The sequence below is a fragment of the Onychostoma macrolepis genome, chromosome 21 (assembly GCF_012432095.1).
Source record: "Onychostoma macrolepis isolate SWU-2019 chromosome 21, ASM1243209v1, whole genome shotgun sequence".
In the NCBI taxonomy this organism is placed as follows: Eukaryota; Metazoa; Chordata; class Actinopteri; order Cypriniformes; family Cyprinidae; genus Onychostoma; species Onychostoma macrolepis.
The window spans coordinates 704,658-729,809 of NC_081175.1; the positions used below are offsets into that span (position 1 = coordinate 704,658).

At 37.4% G+C, this 25,152-nt stretch overlaps 2 protein-coding genes across 3 annotated transcripts in view; one reads left to right on the forward strand and one right to left on the reverse strand.

Moving 5' to 3' along the window:
- The window catches only part of larp1 (La ribonucleoprotein 1, translational regulator), a 30,488-nt gene extending 17,506 nt beyond the window's left edge, over nt 1-12,982 (reverse strand). The window contains exons 1-7 of one of the 2 annotated variants that reach the window (XM_058758082.1): nt 12,856-12,982; nt 12,407-12,768; nt 4,212-4,279; nt 2,764-2,829; nt 2,429-2,576; nt 1,946-2,080; nt 819-971 (exon numbers count right to left, since the gene is read on the reverse strand). In XM_058758082.1, coding sequence (XP_058614065.1) covers nt 819-971; nt 1,946-2,080; nt 2,429-2,576; nt 2,764-2,829; nt 4,212-4,279; nt 12,407-12,671 — 835 coding nt within the window. In that variant the 5' untranslated portion in view covers nt 12,672-12,768; nt 12,856-12,982. Of the gene's footprint in view, nt 1-818; nt 972-1,945; nt 2,081-2,428; nt 2,577-2,763; nt 2,830-4,211; nt 4,280-12,406 lie in introns of both variants that reach the window. The other variant, XM_058758081.1, reaches the window with a different exon arrangement.
- Nucleotides 12,983-17,919: 4,937 nt separating this feature from the next.
- Nucleotides 17,920-25,017, forward strand: wdr55 (WD repeat domain 55). The gene is made up of 8 exons (XM_058759099.1): nt 17,920-18,074; nt 18,254-18,420; nt 19,333-19,433; nt 19,512-19,599; nt 19,698-19,877; nt 22,618-22,717; nt 23,434-23,603; nt 24,508-25,017. The coding sequence occupies exons 1-8, from the start codon at nt 18,036-18,038 to the stop codon at nt 24,839-24,841; spliced, it is 1,179 nt and encodes a 392-aa protein (XP_058615082.1). The 5' UTR covers nt 17,920-18,035; the 3' UTR covers nt 24,842-25,017.
- Nucleotides 25,018-25,152: the final 135 nt, after the last annotated feature.

Below are 25,152 nucleotides of genomic sequence, written 5' to 3' on the forward strand. Positions count from 1 at the left end.
TTTGTTCTCTCCATTTATTTTTATTTTCTCTCTCATTAGTGGTTGTGTAATATAGTTTTGGGTTTTGGTATGCAAAAAATGTGTTATTTTTTTGTTGTAATGTTTGTTCTAATAAAAAAAGTTTCAACAAAAAAAATAAATTTTAAATAAACTTAATTTTTTCACAAATACACCATTTTTAAATTTCATATGAAATATCCATTTTCAAAAACATGTTTATCCCTAAAAAAGTTTTTGTTTGGGCAAAGTTTAACCACAAACAATACAAGTGTGACTATTTTTTATCAGGAACATTTAACCTTTTCGAATCATGTTCATGATTTTTTTATTTTTTTTTTGTTCACATAGCAAGTACCAAGTTTTGTACCATTCCAATAAAGTAAAAAAAAAAAAAAAAATGTTTTGATCAAAAATGACCGAACACCACCATAGGGATAACGTTATTTCTGTAACAGACAGTCTTTACATGCAAATGAAAATGAGTCTCTCAACAAACCAAAGCCAAACTATCTCAGTGAAGAGACTCTGAATTAGGGATGCACGATATATCGCATGTGATTGTCATGTGCATCTCGGCAGTAAAGCCGGTTCTGTGATTAGTAGTAAATCTCCTTCACATGCTTTCAGATGGAGCAGCATTTAATACACCGAGCCGTCGATCACTGACTAATCACAGAACCGGCTTTACTGACGAGATGCACATGACAATCACATGCGATATATCGTGCATCCCTACTCTGAATCCTGTGTGAGATCTGTGCTGGAGTCGTGTCCATGTGTATTTAAGTGTGACTGCAGTGTTTTTAAGAGTACTCTACCTCTGCCGGCTCCTCTGCCGCGTCCTCGTCCTCGTCCCCGGCCCCGGCCGCGGCCCCTGACAGTGCTTCTGTACGGCGCGCCCTCGCTCTTCACGCTCGACACCTCGTCATGGTCGTCCTTGAACTCATGATCATACTTCCCACTGTGCCAGTCTGCAAACGCAAACACAAGCGCACGCTGCTGTAGTGAAGAACCGACAAAACCTGCAAACTCAAACACGCAAAAAGCACTAAAAACATTAGTTGACATTTATTATAATGGGTTTATGTGAAGATTGTTTTAAGTTCACTTAAATTAGAAGTTATTTTAAGTAGTCTAATAAGTGTTAAAATGGACAGCTCTTGTAATGTTGCATGGCTTAAAACGGTTAAAAATTTAGGGGAAAAATATAACAATTTCCCAGAGACATCAGAGTGATACTGGCCTTCAGTCATAGAAAACATGCCATTATACAAATATTAAAAATATACTGTCTTTATGTTGTTTCTACATTCATTTTCAGCTTGATTGTGAAATTATTGCAATGTGAAAGTATTTTTAAACACTTTAAATGTTAGGTGGGATTAATCGCGATTAATTTCAGAAAAAAATTAGTTTAACACATAGAAAACAGCTATTTTAAATTATAATAATATTTCACTATTTTAATGTATTTTTGATCAAATAATACCTTTGAGCAGAAGAAACTTATTTTAAAAACAGTCAAAATCTTACTGATCCCAAACCATTACACAGACAGAGCAAAGACAATATTGACAGCTGAGTCTGAGCTGAACCTTCCCATCAGTAGTTGATAAATAACTATATTAACAGCGATATCGTCTGTTTATTCTAAGCGCACGCTCATCAACAGCTTTAAACTCTTGAGCTCGTTATAGCAGGATGGATTCTGATTGGGTCAATGTTTGTATCGTTCACCAGATGGAAAAAATCATTCTGAAAGCGATTACAACAATATTGTTTCTCTGTGCCATTATTGTTATAGCCATGCTGTGGACTATTGCTGTTCTTTAATATTTGATTCTTTTGATATCTTTATAGTTATCGTCCTTGATGTGAACGGGCCTGAAGTGTGTATCTGGTGAGATGTGGCGGGTATATAAAGCGGGTTTGGATGTGTGGGCACCTCTCAGGTCGTTTCTGCCGTTAGGAGGAACTCGATGAGCGTCAAACTGACGCGTGTTATTCCTGGAGGCCGAGCGCTCGCGAGGACCCTCAGACTTCACCTCGATCATCAGAGGAACCCACTTGTGCTTATTTCCTACAACAGCAACATCATCACAAATATGTGTCATAATACATCTCAAAGCTGATACAAGGAACATTTAGTAGGGATGTAACGATATCAAGATCTCACGATACGATAATATTGTGATATGAAGTTCACGATACGATATTTATTGCAATATTTAAATAAAAAAAACAGACAAATTAAGAATTGGAATAATTGCACTTTGAGAGTTCAAAATTAAGAGCTCCAGCCCATGTTCTTAACTAAGAAAACATAAGACAGAAAAAAGTCGTTACATCCCTAATTATAAGTGTTCATTCATTCACGTTGCAGATAAAACTCTTAAAAACAAAAAAACACTGTTTAGGCTTCAAACACCTCGCTTTTTTTGTCCATTTTTCTGCGACTCCTCGTCAGTGTTTTTCTCTTCTCCAGAGTCGTCCGATTTGGCTTTCAGGTTCTCTTTACTCTCTTCGTTTTCCCTCTTTCCTTTGGACTCTCGTTTGACCACTGACTTCTTCACCACCTGACGGGTTCATCAAACCAAACAGATGAACAATCACAAACCCGTCTGACGTTTCACTCGATCAGCTCTGTATGAAAGGAACCCGTCTCTGCCGGAGAGTTTCTTTACTTCCAGAGTCCATCAGAGCCGTATATGCATTCAGATAGAAAATTATGGTTGAGATTGATGATTTCTGACACTGTCGTACCTGGACTTCCTTCGTAGCGATCTCTCCAGGTGTCGGCCAGTTGTTTGTATCTCCAAAATCCCCCACCTTCAAAAACAGTGTGAAGCAGACTGTAAACACACAGCCACTCCGTGCGGTTTCAGGCGGCTATCAGAAGCTGCCCAATAAAATCTATCATCTCAAAACTAATTCAGGCTTCAAGCTTTCTGGGGCCAGGGACCCCTTACAGGGGAGAAAATCTTCCAAGGACCCCCTCAAAATTATAACAGAAATTCAGCATATACTTACTACAATTTGTTCTCTTAGAAGCTATTGGAACGTTTTATTCACTTTTTTTTCGGATTAAGGTTTAATTTTTCTGGATTACTTTTTTCCATTTTAATTTTTCTGTTTTAATGGTTAAATTAAATCAAAAAGCACATCTATTTATTTGAAATCAAAATGTATACAATCTAACAAGAATTTACTAAAGGTTCGACAAAACATATATATAAACACACATATATAAAGATATATACATATGAAATCTGTTTTGTTCTCAAATTCAGTGTTTTCCATTTTTGCTTTATTTGGATTCCTTTTTAATGTTTAAATTAATCTAAAAACATGTCTAATAAATCCAATTTATAAAAACTCAAACTTAATATTTTTATTATACTTTTTACAATAATATGGCCATATGAAATATTTTAATTTCTTCAAAAATTCTTTGTTTGAATTTATAATTTAATTGTATTATCAAAAATGGTGGTAATCAAATGAAGGCATAAAATAAACAATTTAATCTTTTAAAATGTAAATAAAAATTTTACAATTCCGGCTTAAAAAGTGCCGTACTGTAAAGTGAGATTATCTCTTTAAAAACAAAGTTTTGCTTAGTAATAACAATCTACTGCACGATAGTAATATTTGCTCCATTTATTGACAAAGATAAAGGTGAATAAATTTATTCACAAACATTTATTCACAAACTCATATTTCAATAGCAGTTTTTGCGGTTTATTATTCACAGACACGAGTCCATAACTTCACTGACCTACTTTCAATTCATCCAAAACTTGCCAAATTTCTTGATATTCTGTGTTATGCACTAAATTACATTTTGACTGGATTCGGTTTCACTGACCCCTGACTGTGGGTCACAGACCCCATTTTGAGAACCCCTGATCTAATTTACAATATATATCTAAACGTTCATGAATATAACTGTATTAATCTTCTGGACTCGGTCAGATTTATTGAAACACTAACTTGCATCAGTCTTTCGAATAAGTCTCGTTTGACATCTCATTACAGCCTCTGCTCTCAGCGCACGGCATGCAGCAGTAAAGATGAATCCTGTTATCATTTAGGGCCGTCTGTGCTACTTTCACATGCATGTAAAACAGGTCTCAGTCGCGCCGAGTCTGTTAATCTGATAAATGTGCTCGCTCAAACACACAGCTGCTGTAGAGATGAACGTCACTCACCTTCCCGCCGCGTCTCATTCTCGCGTTCCCCGCCTTCACCACCTTCGTGGGCCCAGAATGCTCTACAGCTGCAAGAGAGAGAGCATGACGATTAAAAACAACTCAGATCGTAGCTTTAAACAATTCAAATCAATCATTCTGCTCATATTTCCACTAAACCTGAAAAACCCCACGATGGGCCATGACGACGTCGTCACAAAAATAAATAAATTAGCATATATTCAATTCTTTTGAAAGCATCTCTTGTGGAGCAGAGCCACAGCAGCCGGTGCTGTTTCTCCTCATAAACACACAGAAATGCAAACTAACAATGACACATCACTTAAAGTCATCATGAACCATTCTTATTCATGCAACACTGCAGTGTTTGTAATGAATGATCATATCATATGAACCCCATCTCAACATATGCTCCGAGTTTGAGATGCTTTAATGTGCATTTGGGAACAAACCATGACCCAAACATCTCCACAAACAAACGAGAAGCGATTATCAATGAAAGAAATGCTTTATTTGGACAGTTTTTCACCAAAACAAAAGCTTGTTTAAACAGCGTAAAACACTCAATTTATTTCACAGTGAAAAACTACAATGGTAATATTGCTTTTTATATTTTACCCAGTAGTAGTAGTAATAAAACTATTCGATTTTTTCCCCCAAATTGTGCAGCGCTAGAGTAAGTGTATATATATATAATTACACTTGAGATGTAAATTTTGGTTTATCCAGATATTTTTCTGTATATCATTTTTCAGTCCTTCTGTATACTGTAACAATTATGTATATTTATAATCCATTGCTAATTGACATTTACAGTATAGAATATAATTATATTTATATATTTACCGCCTCATTCTGTGATAAGACGCTGGCAGCCATTGACTTCCATATTATCAATGGCTACCGTCAAGTCTTTGGTTCCCAACATTCTTCAAAATATCATCCTTTGTGTTCAGCAGAAGAAACTCATATAGGTTTTGAATGACGTGAGGGTGAGTGAATGATGACAGAACTGTCCCTTTAAAGCAGGTGAATGTGGTTCACAGGGTTCACAGAAAGAGCATGAAGTGAGTCAAATCAGTCGCTATTGTAATGCTTTACTGGTTGGGGTGAACTGACTAAATCTGATGAAGGAGTGGCACAGATTTTCATTTGTCGTGTGGGTCAGGAGCTTGTGGCGTGGGCAGAAATGTGGAAGTGTTTGTGTAGATTACTTTGTTTGCATCTTTTAATGCGTTTCAAACATATTAAGCCTGCAATTATGATGCACAAAACAGCCACACTAAGCAAGAATACAAAGACATGAGAAACACCTCTGGAGAGAACAAATGATGTGGATTATTTCAGGGATGTTTAGATGACTGTAAAAATGCACATCATCATGTTTCTTTGAATGATTGAATAAATGTGTTAAATGCTTACATTTGTTTTCAAATTGTAATACTACAAGCCTAATAAACATGCTTCATTTAGTAAACAGTGATATTAAATCACATTTTTAGAAAGTAAGTTACATCAACAAAAGTAGAGTCAACTCAAATAGAAGAGAGAAGGTTTGACAGCACAATGAAGCACTGTTGATGTATGTTCAAGACAGGTTTTGCTCAGCTGACATCAAATATCAGCCCAATACAGACCGATTATGCTCAGTAGGAACTAAGTTGCCTGCACAACAGTTTATTCATTCATTAGCAAAAGTACAATGCACAGAGCTCCTGACACAGAAATTATTGATATATAAACGCCACACTGAAAACACTAATCGTTACAGTACGTTTGATGTAGACGCTAGAAATAAAACTTCAAATCCGTTATGACAGAAAAACTCACACTTAGTCAGTAAATGATTTCTCATATACATTCCTTAATGAGAAACGTATAACCTAGTGAAATGATGCAAAATGATTATTTGTTGCAAAACCGCTTTGTTGAACTGGCTGGTGAATCGGTGTGAATCTGAACTCTTGAGTCATTGTTCTGAATCACTGAAATGATTCACGCGCTTCAAGCACTTACAGTTTGAGGGTCAAGCTACCGGTCCTTCACAAGAAAAGCGAAGCTTCATTGATATTAATAGGGCTGGGTTTTGACAAATTTCACGATTCGATTCTCATTCATAAGCTTGCGATTCGATTCCATTACCAATTCGATTTCAATTATTTTGGATATATCAGGAAAATCAAGAGAGAAAAAAAAATCTCAACAAATGCTGTAAAAAATACATGAGAGTCAGTTGGTACTACATTACTGTAATATTGAAGGTTAAAATGGACTGATTTGTTAAAATTACACTTAATGAAATTTTTTAAATGATAAAGTTACAATTAGCCTACATAATATTTCTACTTCAATTAGTTTTTTTGAAATATAAACAATGGTGGCAGTCATAAAAACCTGATGGATTCATTCAAACATAAATTAAACATTGAAGAACAGTAAATTAATGTGTTATATGATGCAGATATTTAGCAAAATGCCCCTCTCTACAGTTTGTTTTTCTTTATTTTTAAATTTTATCTGACTAATGCGTTTATGATCAGCGAATATGTTTTTCTGAGGTAAATGTGACGTTATATTGACGTCTCTGCGCAGCTGAAACACTGACCGAGTGATTACATGAGACAAGATACGGATTGTAAAGTTGTACTCTTTCTTTTAACTTACCTTCGGATGTTTAGTCATGTTTATTTCGTGCTGAAACTGGTGTTAATGTGGAGGAGATGATCGGTTCACGTGCGCCTCGTGCTGCCGCGTCTGTTGAACTGAGGAGCTACAGCGATCTGTCTCTCCACATTAAACAGCGCCAAAACGGCATTTATTGTTTGAATACTGCAATACAATGGACAGAATTTGAAATCTGAGACTCTCATATTAAAGCACAATGCTTATTGCGGTAAATGGGATGGGAAGTGCCCTTCAACATCCCTTCCGTTAACTGAAAACAGACTAGACTGATCTTAAATCCCAAGAATCGATTAATATCATTCCGTAAAAATGAGAATCGATTAATATCGAGGTAGATATTTTTTACCCATCCCTAGATATTAATATTGACTATTACTACATTTTTCATGACAATCATATTTCCAGCCAACAGAACTATCCTGTGATAAATACTGTGATGATTGAACTGCTAGCGCTGTGATGAGAGATGATTTAATGTTCTCTAACTGCACAAGATAAACGCAGTAAATGACCTGAAACACAACGCACCTCGATCTGAGCTTCATCCCTGCTGCTTACTTAAAATACATAACATTAACAGAATTGATAGGTCATTCAGAAACAGACTCATTTAATATTTGATTTTTCATTCGTGTCTAGTTCAGGCATATATTCAGCTGAATTAAGACAGAGTCACTGCTCATTTTCTTAATATTTTGCTCCCAGATTACAATATCTGGCACAGTGTCAGCAGAGAATGAAACACAAATGAGCTATTATTCATGATATAAGAACTGCTATCAGCAGGCGTTCTCTGTTTGAGCTTAATGAAGGTACGTGAGCCGTTTTGGTCTCAGTTCCAGCTGTGAGAGTCAGTCAGCAGACGACGAGTGTTCATACAGCTGCTGTAACTAACAACCCTAAACCTGACTCTTAACATGACCTTTAACCGGACCCTAACTCAATCCTCACAGAAACACACTGCCAAGATTCCCCAGCAGGAAAAAATACATACAAATCAAAAATATACCATCCCTACAAAGGTCAACAGGCAAATCAGTTCAATTTGTGAGCCAAGCGCTTTACGATCGATCAGAGGACTGACGCAGCTGGACGATACGGATCATCAAAGGTCAGTCTTTTCAGGGCTCCAGACTCACTGGTCGCTCTTTCGCGACTGACTTTCTCAGTTGGTCGCATGAGCACATAATTTGGTCACATTTTTGTCATCAGGTTTTACAAGAAAAGATAATTGTCTGTTTTGTTAATATCTATACCAAGATGAATCACCTTTGATTATGAACGCAGTATTGTGCAGCTTGTCAGTGATCGACGGCTCGGTGTATTAAATGCTGCTCCATCTGAAAGCATGTGAAGGAGATTTACTACTAATCACAGAACCGGCTTTACTGCCGAGATGCACATGACAATCGCATGCGATATATCGTGCATCCCTACTGGATAGCCTAAAAAACAAAAAAAGCATTAAAATGCAATGACACTTACATCGTCTTCGCATCTCGTGTGCCACTGATAAAGCTGCCTGACGCACGCCTAAAATTCAAATGCAACGCTTTTGCACTCGAATGTGGATTTTTTTATATTAAATTCGACAAATTTGCTTTTTTTTTTTTGACAGCCCTATACACCAGTGTATTATAACCTATTCAAACTACACATCCTCAACATGATTATGATCACTGTTTTTCTACGTTGTAACATTCACGTTGAATCTGAGCTGTGAGTTGATTCAATCACGAGAGGTGAATTAAAAGAAATTTAAAACTGCAGCGCTGCAGGAAAGTGGAGTAGATTGTATGTTTTTTACATTTTAGATGTATTATTTGTTGTGTGTTGAATTTAAGTTTTTAAAAAGACGCTGCAGAGCGTCACATTATATCACGACCGTTGCAGCGTATGAAGAAATTTTGCATGCTCAATGTATAATACGACCGCGGCTTTAGCGTTTCAGATGAAATTACATCCACACACAGAATAACGCTGCACGTATCAAGAAATGCATTATTTTCACAGTCACATCATTTCCAAAATCTGTGTGACGTATTTCACTACATTTGTAAATCTGTTTTCAACTGCAGTTTTCCATCAAAACAGCAGCTCAAGGGTTAAATTCCTGCAAGTGAAGAAAATAAGAATTTTACTACTGTACTGTAAAGAAAAAGGAGTATACGTATGATTTTTTTCTTTACATTTTATAGTGCAGATGCGTTGTAATAGTAACACATTATTGTCTTAAAGGGAAAGTTCACCCAAAAATGAAAATGTGATGTTTATCTGCTTACCCCCAGCGCATCCAAGATGAAAGTCACCTACTTCAGTAGAACACAAACGAAGATTTTTAACTCAAACCGTTGCAGTCTGTCAGTCATATAATGGTAGAGAATCGGAAATTACGTCAGCGCAGGGTAAAGTTAGTTCCGTTACAGGTCTGCGTCTATTATATCAGTGCGCCCTTTTCTCAAACAATGCTTCTTACCTTTTCTGTTTAGTCTGTTTTCCAAGTTGTTGTTATATAATCTATAAAGAAATATAATTTTACTTGTTTGTAACTTATATGGCCACTCAGACCGCTGACTCGTGAGATAATGCGCGTAACATAGCGCTGGATGGATCTATTCTCCGTCTCCAGCAAAGTCCCTTTTTAAATAGTCTTTGATCTCCGGAACATTTGAGCGTATTATCTCAATTTATTTTAATTTATCATGATGTGGCGATTCGTCATTTCCCCTCGAATCACTACATCATGATATATTACTTCAAAATGACAGATGCACATTTTTCCAAGAATACATTAAGCAATTCTCAGTCTGGCTGAAGCATACTAAACTCAACACAACAACGTAATCCCGATAGAATAGTAACAAAGCAACCGAGTCATCTCTTGTTTAATATGTATTTCCCAGGGCACATTACGCACATTTACTCCATCACATTAATGCAAAGGAGAGCAAGTAGAAAATTCAACAATACTTTAATAATAATAGCGAAAAAAAATCACGTGGAGAGTCATAATTCACAGCCAGCACCAAACGGACAGAATAGCAAAGCTAACTGAACTGCCACCATTTAGAATTAAACAAACTTGTATTTGTGATGACCCGAGCTGACCACACAGTTAACTGGGAAATGTTTGCGCTACGTAGAGTACAGTGCTGGAAGTTCAAACATTTTAATAGGATCTAATTTGTAAAAAAAAGACTTTGATTCTCAAATTCTGTCGTCACCGGAAAAACTTTCACCCTGCAAGCGCCGATCCGGAAGCCAGGAACGCAGAAGTGTGAAAAAGGCTATTTGAGATTGTAGATAGAGTGTCAATGGTCCATTTGAGAGATAGGTGGCAGTAACGCACTTATAAGTCTGCGATCCGCCGTAAAGCAAGACGCATCACACACCGGCTGTTGTGAACGCGCTCAGGACAGTTGGACCGGGCAGTGGATCAGAGGTAAAAAATTATATAAATACTGTTCAGCTTCTTGCACAGACATATCGTTTCATGTCTAAAGACCTCAATGTATCGCCACGAGCCGCAGGGTTTAATTTGGTTTTGATTGTGTATGTTTTTTCTCTCTCAAAGCCGTGAGTCCCATTGACTGCCATTATATGACTGACAGACTGCAACGGTTTGAGTTAAAAATCTTCGTTTGTGTTCTACTGAAGAAACAGTCACTTATATCTTGGATGCCCTGGGGGTAAGCAGATACACATCACTTTTTCATTTTTGGGTGAACTTTCCCTTTAAGCATCATAAACAAATTAAATAATAAATTATTTGTATTATTGCTTCCTAAAACACAAGTGTGATGTGGACTGAGACACTACATCACAACTAGAAAGACCTTTGAGTCCATGTGTAAATCAATTTAATACAAGCAAAGCAGACACCAGATAATGCATTTCACTTCCAAATCTACTAAGTGTTCTGAGACTGTCCCCTACAGAGGCCATATAAAGCATCACAAACATTACATACGCAAACCAACACTAAACTTACTGAACTCACCAAGCAATCATTCAAATGTAAAAGGTGTCAGCAGACTGACTCACACACTACTCTCTAAAACACTCTTTAGAGCTCATCCGGACGGTTTCAGCGTTTCTAAAGCACGCAGAGCCTCTGATCACATGGCACAAACCACGTTGTCCTCATGCCGAGGAACTCTGGGATAGCAGCTCAATGGGCTTCGCTGCCAACCAGCCCTTCATCACAGCACTTTCTGCTTCTGCTGATATAATGCACTGCGCTCAATGAGGTCCGCCTGCATATTTAAGTTAATGTCAACCTCACAGATGAATATTCATCAGGGGAGCTCACAGGCTAGCTGCTAACGGCTAACAGACACGCGTGTGCGCTTTAAACATCACGACAGACACAAACCGGCACGACAGACGCTCGTAAAGCCGCATTCTGAGCGGAAAGCGGATTCAAACCGCTTTTACTCGAATCCGAGCGAGTTCGTGACAAACACGTGGATCTCACACGTGTCCTTCCATAAACGACAGATAGCTGCAACATTCGGCGAATACAGTTTAACATCATAAACATACACACATTTCATCTGGTCTGACAGTATAAAACGCTCAATAATTAAGGGATCGTGCAGCTCTTTGCTAATAAAGAACCATCAGTCCTGGCCTGTCAGACGAGCTCAAACAGAACAGGCCGCTAATGCTAATGCTAACCCGATAGCCATTTGTTCAGAAAAGCGGCAAAGGCGAAGAATAACAAGACGTTCAGCGTCTCAAACGTAGCTATAACCTCAAACAATCAGCTCTGTTGTGCATTAGCACGCCTTTATACGATCGCGCTGATGTTTGAAGCCCTGAATCACCGACTCGAGGCCTAACGTTACCGCAGCTAAAGCTAACTCGCTGTCATGTGTGTCTGCTGAGGAGAACCGGAGAAAATAACGTTAACTGGCAAACACGATACACGCTGCAGACATACAAAACCGGTCGTGATTTAAGCAGCACGGGTATATTTGTAGCAATATCAAACAATGCATTGTACGGTTCAAAATGATCGATTTTTCTTTAATGCCAAAAATCATTAGGATATTAAAGATCATATTCCATGAAGATATTTTGTAAATTTCCTACTGTAAATATCAAAACTGAATTTTTGACTAGCAATATGCATTGCTAAGAATTCATATGGACAACTTTAAAGGCGATTTTCCCAACATTACGAGTTTTTGCACCCTCAGATTCCAGATTTTCAAATAACGCTAATTGCATCTCGTCCAAATATTGTCCGATCCTAACAAACCATACATCAATGGAAAGATTATTTATTCAGCTTTCAGATGATGTATAAATCTCAATTTTAAAAAATTGACCCTTCTGACTGGTTTTGTGGTCCAGGGTCACAAATTACATCAGAGATCCACATCTCGCTGTCTGCAGACTAAGTTAGCGCCCTAACTAGGGCTAATCTGAGGTAAAAACACAACACGTCCGCTCCTCACACACACAGGCCCGGTTTTATCGGTGTTTTGACCGGTGATACTAACCGTGCGGTGTTTGTCCGTTGACCCCGCTCATCTTCGTCCAGGGGTTCACCTTGGGCGGCGGAGCCTCGGTAAACTCCTTCTTTGAGGCGTCGTCTTCCGCCGGATCGGGACTCTCTTTCGCCTGGCTGTTGCTCTCGTCTTTCGCACGTTTGAGGTTTTGCTCCTTCACCAGGAATCCTCCGTCTTTATCGGCCTGGCATCGATCCTGCTCCTCCTGCTGGAGCAGCGGGTTTCTCGGTAGGAGAGTCTCCACCTCAGTGGCCATTTCTCCGCTAACAAACGCCTCAAATCCGCCGCAATGTGCTGCCTAAAGATCGACGCTCGACGCGCTCCACTCCACCCCTAGACCAACCGGCTTCAGTCTAAGACGCAGAGTGGTTGATTACAATTAAAACATGTAAAAGAACGCCGGGAAGCTTTAAAAACTCGGGATAGGCTTCGTTACTTACGGCAATGTGAAAGAACCACGCGTTGAACGTGAGCGCGCACGTACGCGCAGCGGGGCGTGGCGACTACTGAACGCGACGTCACGTGACTGTCCTGCAGACGGCTTGTGTTCGCGCACGCAGCGCCGTGCTTCAGTTTGTGGTGAAAATCTCTTAATAGGTTTTGTTTTCTTTGAATGAGGAATTTGTAGAACAAAAATAGCAACACTTATAAAACAGGTCACTATAAAACTGAGCGCAGCACATATACATATCACAAACAGAATTTGTTACTTTTCTGAATAAAATGTAGGGTGAATACTAGTCTATGATGCAAAATTTCTGTCCTTTAAAAAAATGTTAAATACTTCAAATCTGTTTTTGGCCAAATACATTTACTTTTAGAGTAAAATTGTGAAAACTGGAAAACAAAGGTTGAATATAATTTTCACACAGTGGCCGTTTCTCATAAAGAAGATCTCATTTTAGAATATTAACAGTTATAAATTTGACCATTATTGTTAGTTAAGCGTAAAATGTTGTAAAATGCTTATGACTCGTGAATGTAATGCTCAGTTAACTGAAATAAACCAGGATTGATGACGTACGCAGCCTTCCGTTTGAGAAACGGCTGATATCTGTACTTCACTTAAAGGGGTCATGACATGATTTTCTAAAATTATTATTTTAAAATGTTTCTAGAGGTTTACTTATAATGTTAATAAAGAGTTTTTGCACAAATAAATAAATAAATATGTGGGAAAATTATCATTTTCAACCCTCATTCTGAGCCTCTCTCTAAAACAGCCTGTTTTAAGGGGCGTGTCCTTTAAGGCTCGTCAGTAATCAGCCGCTGTTATGATTGGTTGACGTCACTGCATAGGAATCAGTATCAACGCCCCTCGCTATTGCTTGTTTTGACAACATGATATAATAAAACAAACAAAATAAAACAAAATAACGAAATAAAACCGTGATTTCTAGACGAAGCGTTATGAAATCATTTCCTTATGGTTTGTGCTGCAGCTGCGGTCAGATCTAGTTCCGCTTCATCTTTCAGCAAATGTTTCTTCGTGACTCTCGATGACTCTGTGCCTCGATTACAAAACAAAATCTTCGACACGATCCGAGACGCCATTAAAATAAACGATCCACTCGTTCCTTACGCTGGGATCCTTCTGATATCTGTACAAAGACGTGAAGGAGCCGTTTAAACCAAACGCGTCAAAGCGAGCGATCTTTACAGCATTTGTCCTGACGACAGACTCGTATCTGTTCACGGTCTCCAGCGCAGACGAGATTTATATTTGATTCTGATGTATTCAGCGTGATCACGTGTCAGCTGTTAGCGACTGGACGCCAGTGGGCGGGGCCTATGTCCATGTCTAGCTCTGGAGGCGTGTTTATGCAAATGTTTGTGCCCAGGTGACATCATCCTGCCCCTCGGATCCAAACGAGCCGTTTTTGGAGCTCGATTATTAAATAAATGCTTTGTTTATAATGAGGAGGGCATTTTAAGCTATTAAACTTGCAGGATGTTTTAATGGTGCAAAGACTCTTATATTCCAAAAGATCAAGACAAATTTGATTTCTCATGTCATGACCCTTTAAGTATAATGTTTGAGTACTTTTTGAATTAATTAGTGAAAGAGGGATGTGTGTGTGTGTATTCCCTACGAGGACCAAATGTCACCACAAGCATAGTATTAAATTTTGACCTTGTGTGGACATTTTTTGGTCCTTATGAGGAAACAAGCTTATAAATCACACAGAATGAAGTGTTTTGAGAATCTGAAAATGCCTGTAGTTTTCTGTGAGGGGTAGGTTTGGGTAAAGGGATAGAAAATACGAGAAACCATTACACCTATAGAAGAACCCATAAAACATGGAAACCCAATGTGTGTGTGTGTGTGTTTTAGAGAGAGCAGCGCATTAATACAGAATAAACTGACTGGAGCTACATGTGGATTCAGTGATTTGAACACACACCTTCCAGCCAGTCAGAATCCAGTATTCACACAGACCATGCATATGTACAGTAAATATATGGAATGACAGAAATCAATTGTACTGCATGTTAGCTTGATTATTTTGCTCAAGAGTCACACAAACAAAACTGTGCTTCTAAACACCGGTCCAGAGCTGTAGCTCAACCACAAAGTCTGCGATGCTCTTTGTGAATGCTCATTGGAACTGTGCTTTCAGGAAATGTCAAAACATTCTAGGCTACTTTTGACAATTAACTTTGCTGAACCTGAAATTAGCTTATGTAATCTAACAGATTTGCACCAAAGAACACATATTCAACATACACGTTGATTTGAAACGCAGTATTGGTGATTTAGTGAATGAAAAACTGTAAACTTTTCAATCTTTTTTTTGGGAGTTTTTATTGGAACAAATGAATTATGGATTCAAATAAAATGTGGTTTGCCGTGCATGAAAACCGCAGGTCTATTAATGAGTCTGATGATGTAGAGAGGCTTGTGATTGTGCAGCTCTTCTCTGAAAGCTCTGACACGCGTGCCGTGAGCTCTATTGTTGAAGCTCTTCAGCAGTGAATCGTCTCCTGGCTCCAGCATAAAAACTCAACTCAGCAGCTGGTCAGCAAATCACAGCCCGGTGCTTTACCCGTGGATTTGCTCGATAAGCAGTGCATGCTGGGAAGGGTGGTGCAGGCCAAGGGCACTTCAATCCATTCAGCCCACAAACACCAGCATTTCTCACTTCTCATAAGTTTTATTGCTGTTTATTTATTTTTCCGAATCCCTGACATGTTATTTCTTAGCTCTTATTGTTTCTGTTAGTTATCTTTATTATAAATCTCCTCCTTCGTTTCCCAGAAAAGGAGTCAATGACAGCCCTGTGAATGGAACATAGGAAAATGATGAAAATTGGCACATTTATTGGGGTGGTTCTCAACAGAACCCTGACCAACTTTGGGGTCTTTAGGACCAACTCTGTAGCGCCACCACCTGTTCAAAATTTCACTTTTCAAATGGTTATAACTTTTGAACTCTTTGTTCTAGAAAAATGAAATTTAGTTCATCTGATTACTCTCATCATGATTGAAATGGAACTCAGTACACTTTATCAGCATCATGATCTGAGGGCAAATGTGAAAGTTGGGAACAGCGCCTCTGACCGGTCATGATGAGATACCAAAAATGGACATTTGCCCATAACTTTTGAACAGTTTGTCAGAAAGTCATTATCTTGGTGTCTGTGGTTTCCTTGAATTGTTCCAGGATTGGATGAACCGTCTATCTGACTTTTTAAAATTTGTCATAAATTGCAATATCTTTTGAACAATTTGACATACTGGCACAAAAATTGGTAGGGATCATCATCAGTATCTCCCGGAGGTCCCTGAGAGTTTGAACACAGCGCCACCTAGTGTTCCAGAGGATCTTTTCAAAGACGCTTATAACTCAAAGACTTTGGATTACCACTGATTCACATAGTATAGCCAAAAACACAATGGATGTCAATGAGAACCGAAACTGTTTGTTTACCTTCAAAGTATCTGTCATACACTCTCTCTCTCTATTACACACTTCTTTTCTTTACCTCATTCTATTCATAGTTTTCACGTGATGTCACACCCTTACAGGAATGCCCACCTGGAGGGCAAAACAAGGCCTTCCTCCACTGACCGCCTGTTATTTTTACAAGGTTTGGAGTAAGTAGTAATATAGTAAAACACTGATATTAAAGGCCAAATTCAGTATACACCTTAGTGGTGATGCATACTTTGTATAGGCAAGTGGATGAACCCAGAATATAAACCTAATGCAATATAAAGTTTCCCATTAAATGTTTTCCCATAGAAAACACTTAACCATTTAGCACACTGCGTTCATATTCTGGGCTCATCTGCTTGCCTATATAACGTATGCATCATTACTAAGATTTGTACTGAATTAGATCTTTTAATATCACAGTTTTAATAAGGCACTTTAAGTTTAATGTTTTATAATGTCACACAGTTTTTAGTGATTGGAATATTGCGGTGGGTTCTTTATATGGATTGTAAATAGCCAAAACTTGCATTTTGTTAATATATCCTTGTTTTATTCTTTTAAGAGGTGATCTAAATATTTATGGATTGGAAAGATATGGAAATTTGACAGGCTTGTGCTGCAGTTCTATGGATGTTTTGCCCTCCAGGTCTTCGAAACCAGTCATGTGACTGAAAACTATGAACTTATTCTCTAACTTATTCTTAATTTTCTTCCTTACAGAGTCAGAGCAAAGAATGTGAGAGTAGCAAAGTTGATGTTTTCAGTCTGTGGGAGTTATATGTCTGGAAAAAGCTTTCATAACCAGAGGTGCACCAGATCACTTCACCATATAATGTTATGATCAACAAGTGCAGTTTTGTGCCATTGCAAATAACAACAGCATCAACATATCTTGAAGGGCCTATTTTAAATCCATTTCTATAAACAATCTGCAGATTGTGCAAAAATAATAAATCCACAAATTTGTGAATATAAATAAATGTGTGAGGGGAAATAAAATAATTGTTTTTACATCTATATTTCTATTTTTTCTTTAATCCTGAGTTTATTTACTTCATTATTTCTCATTCTCTCATTGTTTCGTCCTCCATACAACAGTAATCATACATGTTTCAAAATAAGAGTCCCGGCGTATTGTTCACAATTAAAAGTCCCGTATTATGGATATTTTTTCCTGGTTAATATTGGTACTTTGGTTAGATAATAAACATTTTCTAGCATTTAATTCAATGTCAACTCTTGTAGCTTCTGTCTGGGCTGCCAGATATTATTTAACACGTATTTTTTACTAGTTTGTATTTTTTCATTATTATTATTACTAATATAAACTCAGTAATCTGTTTATAACAGTTATATATTATTACACACACACCAACAAACACACACAGTTATTATAATTACATAATTCTGAAAAATACAAACAGAAATATATAAACATCTAGACTACGTAAGTACGTTTTGTTTTCTAATAAATTATTTACTTGTAAATGTATTATTGTATCCCTATATTAGGGAAAATACATTATTTGATACATTAGATTCATTGCTCCCCTGAAGTTTTTTCTTTACTGCGCTGCTTGGAGCAAAATCAAGCGTTTTTAAGTTTCGTCGAGACGCGCCGCTCACTGACTCCAGTCCAGCAGGAGGCGGAAGTGCGATGTTACTTTGCCTACAACAAAGATGGCGTCTCCCATAGAACACGAGGATTCGTGTCAACAAGTCAGTTTTTTGTGTTATACAATATCGCGCGTTGAATATTCATCATTTATATGAGTCTGTTTTAATGTACATTTACAGTAAACCAGAAAGCCTGATAATTGCGTTGTAAAAGGTAGGATAAACGGCAGTGATGTAGGTTAAAGGCTGTCAGCGCAGCTCATGTTTCGCTGTTTGTACAGGAGGAGGATGAAGAGGAGGAGGAGGAGGCTGCTGCTGCAGAACCCAAAGCACCCAAGATCCGAGACACACCTGAAGACATCAAACTAGAGGCCATCGTCAACACCATCGCATTTCATCCCAACCAAGACATCTTAGCAGCTGGAGACATCGACGGAGACATCTACCTGTGAGTGTGTGCAGATACAGAGATGCTGAACTCCTTCACATATAAAAATACATTCATCTGATCTAATCAAAACCTATTAGACAGATATTACTCAAACTTTAAGCCGTCTTACAGCGTAATCATGTTTTGCAAGTCTCTTCTGCTCATCAAGGCTGCATTTATTTGATCAAAAATACAGTAAAAATTCTGAAATATTATTAGAATGTAAAACAGATGTTTTCTATGTGAATTTCTGTTAAACTGTAATTTATTTCTGTGATGCGCAGCTGTATTTCAAAGCAGTCTTCAGCGTCACATGATCTTCAGAAATCATAATAATATGCTGATTTGCTGCTCAAGAAACATTTCTGATTATTATCAATGTTGAAAACAGTCGTGCTGCACAATATTTTTGTGGAAACTGTGATGCATTTTATTTTTCAGGATTCACAGATGAATAGAAAGTTCAGACGTACAGCATTTATTTGAAATAGAAATATTTTGTAACATTATAAATGTCTTTAATGTCACTTTTGATCAATTTAATGCATCCGTGATGAATGAAAGTGTTGTTGTTATTTAAAAAAAATCATGCTTAGCCCAAACTTTTGAATGATAAACATTGATAATAATCAGAAATGTTTCTTGAGCAGCAAATCAGCATATTAGAATGATTTCTGAAGATCATGTGACACTGAAGAATGCTATGATCACAGAAATCAATTACAGTTTAACACACATTCACATAGAAAACAGCTGTTTTACATTCTAATATTTCACAATTTTTACTGTGTTTTTGATCAAATAAATACAGCCTTGAGCAGAAGAGACTCTTTCAGAAACAGAAAGATCCTAACTATTTGAAACTTTCCTTATCCTGTAAGAGCAGAAGGATTCTGGTATCATTGTTAATACAGTAGATCTGATTTCCAGATTCTCATACTCCTGCACTGAAGGAGAAAACAAAGAGCTGTGGTCATCAGGACATCATCTGAAGTCCTGCAGGAAAGTGCTGTTCTCCAGCGATGGACAGAGTCAGTGTTCACGTCTCGTTTCATTACTTCGTTATCGGTCGGTTCTTCACTTATTTGACTCTCCTCTGTGTTCCTCAGAGCTCTTCAGCGTGTCTAAAGACAAGGCGGTTCACATCATGGACGTGGAGGCTGGAAAACTGCTGACACGCATCCCCAAAGCTCACAAGTACCCGATGCTCCCGTTCATGTCTTACACAGCCGCTCTCCAAGAGTTACGTGAGTAAAGCTGAGGAAATGTTCACGGATGTTTTTGATCTTCTCGAGGGTCCCCATCAACGCCCTGCTGCTGGTGGATGAGAATATATTTGCGACGGGTGATGACGAGGGAATGCTGAAGGTCTGGGACTTGAGGAGTGGAACCTCGTTCATGGATCTGAAGCACCATGAGGATTATATCAGTGAGATCACCATCGATCAGGCTAAACGCACCCTGCTCACCTCCAGGTGCGGTCTCCAGCCTTCAAAGACCTGCTCACGCTCGCTTTCTTTAAAAGAAATGCCGCTTGCTATGAAATCATCTTGTATGACAAACCAGGGCTTAAAAACAGGAAATTTTGCTTTCCTCTGAATTATTAACTAGTGCTTTCAAATGATTAATCACATTCAAAATAAAAGTTTTTGTTTGCACAATATATATATATATATATATGTGTGTGTGTGTGTGCTGTGTATATTTATTATGTATGTATAAATACACACACATGCATGCATATATTTCAGAAAAATATGCTTATATATTAAATATATTATTTATAATATGAATTTTATGCATATAAATACAGACTGTAAATATTTTCAAAATATATACTGTATGTGTGTGTATTTATATACACATAATAAATATACACAGCACACACACACATATTATGCAAACAAAAACTTTTATTTTGAATGCGATTAATCGTTAGACAGCACTAATTATTACCGTTCCATAGACAAAATACTGCTTAATAGCGTTATTTTTTTAGAACTTTTTCTTTGCCAATAATAATAATAAAGTACAGTTTTCTTTACTCAAAAAGAAAAAAACTAGTGCTGTCAATCGATTAAAAAATTTAATCGCGTTAATCACAGTCATGGACTGTGATTAATCATGATTAATCGCAAATTTAAAATACTAGGATTTACCTGTAAATGTGTTGAAATAAAGAAATGCATGACAAACTAGTTTAAGGAAACAGAACCTTTCACACTTCCGCCAGGTATGAGTCATAATCCGTATTATTATTTTATCATTATTCTCTTGTTTTTATTCAGCCATTATCAGCCTTTAAACTGGCAATAAAACGTCACATCGCTTCAATCCCAGTATACATTTACCCAACTATTATCAAAAGTATTTCTAAATAAATACAACAAAACATTTCTTGCGACCTTACGTGAAGTATTATGACAAAATGCATTATGAAGAAGAATTGGACCTGTTCTGCATTAGAGCTAACATGCTTCATAAGACAATTTATGAGATTAATAGTGCACTTTTACTCAGAACTCACTTCAAACCACCGTTGAGTGTTTGTAATAACTTCCTTTTACAATCACATGTGGAATTTGGTCGTTTACTGTTGTTAAAATATGCTTTTATAGCCTTTTATATCGCTGCACAAATAAGCATTTCAGATATACACATTCATTTAAAAAAAATCACACACAGACCATATCTATCGTAATCGTGTGTTTATTATCTTATATAATCTATAGTTGTCATGTTTATTTCTGCTGAAACTCACGTTGTTTGTGATACATTCCAAGTATAATACACATTAGTAAAAGGATCTATTTTAATTTGTATTTGTCTATATCCACTTATGGGTGGCCGCGGTACATTATAAAAGTAGCCCAAAAAACTGCAACCCACGGCTCTGTAATTTTTCCCGCGACTGTATTTTCAAAATAGCCCACTTGTGCCGTTACCCTGGCAACACTGTGCTGTCCCCTCATCACACAATGATAGATGACCTTCTGCGCTGCGACGACGGGAAGAAGTTGGGGTCAAACCTTATCAAACGGTTAATCTGCGTTAAAAAAAAATGTACGCGTTAAAAATGTTTGATTAATCGAATGTCTTGATCTGGTAGCAATCTTGCACTTATTCATATCCAGTAGGCTACAGCAGCATCTTTTCTAGATTCTGGCCAAATGTATTAAACGAAAGAAAAAACTGTCAACACTTTAAAGACATTAAAGCATTTTTTCAAGATATTTAAAAATGTTTGCTGCTTGGTTAAAAAACACTACTTGTATAAAATTGCGTTTTGAGAGGAAAAAACAAAAGTCGCGTAGGCTGTAGTAGGCATTTTATTATTATATTTAGAAATAATGTAGGCTAATAAAGCAAAATGTTTACAAACATTATAAACACAAATAGGCTATTTTAGTTCCCTTTACACAACAAATCCTCTAAAGTTAACAGTATTCAGGGTTATAAACGTCAAGCCAAAAACAAATGAAGTCAAAGCGAAACTGAAGCCTAGCTCTCTCATTCAGCACGAATCCAAAGGTTTCCATATTCGTGACGTATCTGGATACTAAAATAGTATTTATTATGAAAACTACAGGCTTTGCACATCAACTTTTGTTTCTGTTTCTGTAACTGTATTTTATTTTGATAGTGAACAGGCTGCGATGTCAAGATAGCTTGTGTTATTGTGTAATTTTGGATTGCGTCACAATGAACCAAAACTCAGCATTTTTTTTTTCTTTCGTTTTGTTAATCTGTTAATGATGTAAGTGAAGTATATTTCATGCATAAGCCTATATATGTCTGTTTATGTATATAGTTTTATTCAGTTTTCTCTAACAGAGGCGCTGCAGGTGTGTGTGATCTTGTTGATTCATGTTCTGTTACACTGTGCTGCTATTTTTGGTTTCAAACACACAACAAGCTGCATATTACCTGCTGTTCATTTTCAGGGGTTCTACTCGTTGGATGCGTCCACGTCACATTTGCATAGGACGTCCTACTTAAATTCATGATTGGTTGACTGCAAAATTCAAATATTAAATGTAACAAGTTCTGTTCGGAACTATTAAATTAAATTGAGTTTTTTTTGGTTATGTTGCTGTCAATTTTGTTTGTTTCCAGTTTTCGTTTTTGTTCCTTGAAGCCGTTCAGAGCCCTGGTGCAATCTGACGATGTCATGGTATATTTATGACTTTTTGTTTTATTTGTATTTATTTGTAGTGGCGATGGCACTATGGGAGTGTTCAATATAAAAAGACGAAGATTTGAACTGCTTTCCGAGTTCCAGAATGGAGATCTTACATCTGTTTGCATTATGAAGGTGAGTCTAAACAAGTAGAGCTAATTAACACAATGATACGTTTAAATTTACATTAACACAGTGTGACTTCCAGACTTCAAATTCACTGGTCGATGCGGGTAAATAACTAGAAGAATAACAAAGAGCTGTAAACGGTCAAGTCATATGTGACCCTGGAGCACACAACCAGTCACAAGGATCAATTTTTATTACTGTATAAATAATCTTTCCATTGATGTATGGTTTGTTGGACAATATTTGTCTGAGATACAACTATTTGAAAATCTGGAATCTGAGGGAGCAAAAAAATCAAAATATTGAGAAAATCACCTTTTAAAGTTGTTCAAATGAAGTTCTTAGCAATGCATATTACTAATCAAAAATGAAGTTTTTATATATTTACGGTAGGAAATTTACTAAATATCTTCATGGAACATGATCTTAATATCCTAATGATTTTTGGCATAAAAGAAAAATGTATAATTTTGACCCATACAATGTATTGTTGACTATTGCTGCAAATATAGCTGTGCTGCTTATGACTGCTTCTGTGCTGCAGGGACACACATGTGCTACAAACCGTTTGTTGATATATGATGCATAGCGGTTTGCAGCGTAATGGACTGGTTTTGTAGAGTTAAAGTAACCAGAAGCGAGTGACATCAGAAGATGAGCACAGTCAAGGTACAAAGGTGGATGATGTAGTTTTAATCATGGCAAACCTCTTTTCTCCACAGAGAGGTCGTAAGGTCATTTGTGGGTCCAGCGAGGGCAAATTATATATTTTTAACTGGAATGGTTTTGGTGCCACCAGCGACCGGTTTGCGGTTCAGGCCGAGTCTGTGGACTGCATCGTGCCGATTACTGACAGCATTCTGTGTGCCGCCTCCATCGACGGCGTCATCAGGTGAGCCATTTTAGATTTTAATATACCTTTAAATATCATTTATTTCTGTGATGCGCAGCTGAATTTTCAGCATCATTACTCCAGTCTTCAGTGTCACATGATCTTCAGAAATCATAATAATATGCTGATTTGCTGCTCAGGAAACATTTCTGATTATTATCAATGTTGAAAACAGTCGTGCTGCTTAATGTTTTTGTGGAAACTGTGATTTTCAGGATTCTTTAATGAATAAACAGCATTTGTTCAAAACAGAAACCACCATTCAGAAGTTTGGAGTCAGTTAATTATTAGGGGCCAAGCAATGACTGTATGATTTTGAGATGCATCTTTTCACACTGAGAACATCTGAGGGACTCGTACGCAGCTATTACAGAAGGTTCAACGCTCACTGATGCTCCAGAAGAAAAAAACAATACGTTAAGAGCTGGGGCGTGAAAACTTTTGAACAGAATGGAGATGTGTACATGTCTTATTTCGCCTAAATATCATATTTTTTCATTTAGTACTGCCCTTCAGAAGCTACATGTTTCTCAGAAGACAAAATAAGTTAAATTTACCCTGATCTTCAAATTCAAAAAGTTTTCACGCCCCGGCTCTTAATGCATGGTTTCTCCTTCTGGAGCATCAGAGAGCGTTTGAACCTTCTGTAATAGCTGCGTATGAGTCCTTCAGATGTTCTCAGTGTGAAAAGATGCATCTCAAAATCATACAGTCATTGTTGGAAAGGGTTCAAATACACAAAAATGCTGGAAAACCAAAGAATGTGTGGGAGCTGAAGGATTTTTCTAAAGAACAGCAGGAAGTTTAACCATTCGGGACAAACAAGAGATTGTTATTGTTTTGTTTGCACAGCTGTGTAAAACTCTTCTCTTCTGAAACGAATGACTCTGTCGTCTGTCCGCAGAGCTGTGAGTGTCCTGCCGAACCGTGTGCTGGGCAGCGTCGGTCAGCACGTCGGCGAGTCCATCGAGGAGATCGCCAGATCCAGAGACACACGCTTTCTGGCCAGCTGCGCTCACGACCAGCTCGTCAAGTTCTGGGACATCTCCAGCTTAACGGACATGAGAGTCGACGATTACCGGCGGAGAAAGAAAAAAGACAGACGCCTCAAAGCGCTGAGCAACAAAGCTTTCGATACAGGACAGGATTTCTTCGCCGGCCTTTTAGACTCAACTGAAGAAAACCGTAAAAAACAAGAAGAAGAAGAAGAGGAGGACAGCGACAGTGGAAGCGACTGAACATAATTGCAATAATGTGTTGCTATTTGTATACTTCATGTCTATTTTTTGAATCGGTGTGTATTTGTATGATATATGTATAATTTTAGAATCCATGCAGTGCTGTTATATTATTTGTTGATGGTAATAAATCTCAACACGAAAGCAGACATTTCTTGGTCAAAGAATGTAACAAAGTTCATGTTCACATTAAACACAGTGTTTGAAACAAAAGTTTGTTTTGTTTATTACTAATAACCCATCTAGGAACCACAATACTAGTAACTACAATGCATTTTTGTAAATTAAGGTGCGAAATTTCATTGTAAATA

Bases quoted from the DNA above. Each gene is read 5' to 3' on its own strand.
- wdr55 (XM_058759099.1), top strand. From the start codon at position 18,036: ATGGCGTCTCCCATAGAACACGAGGATTCGTGTCAACAA. The intron at 19,600-19,697 runs GTACCCGATGCT...GATCTTCTCGAG, and splicing joins CGCATCCCCAAAGCTCACAA to GGTCCCCATCAACGCCCTGC. The intron at 19,878-22,617 runs GTGCGGTCTCCA...ATTTATTTGTAG, and splicing joins CGCACCCTGCTCACCTCCAG to TGGCGATGGCACTATGGGAG.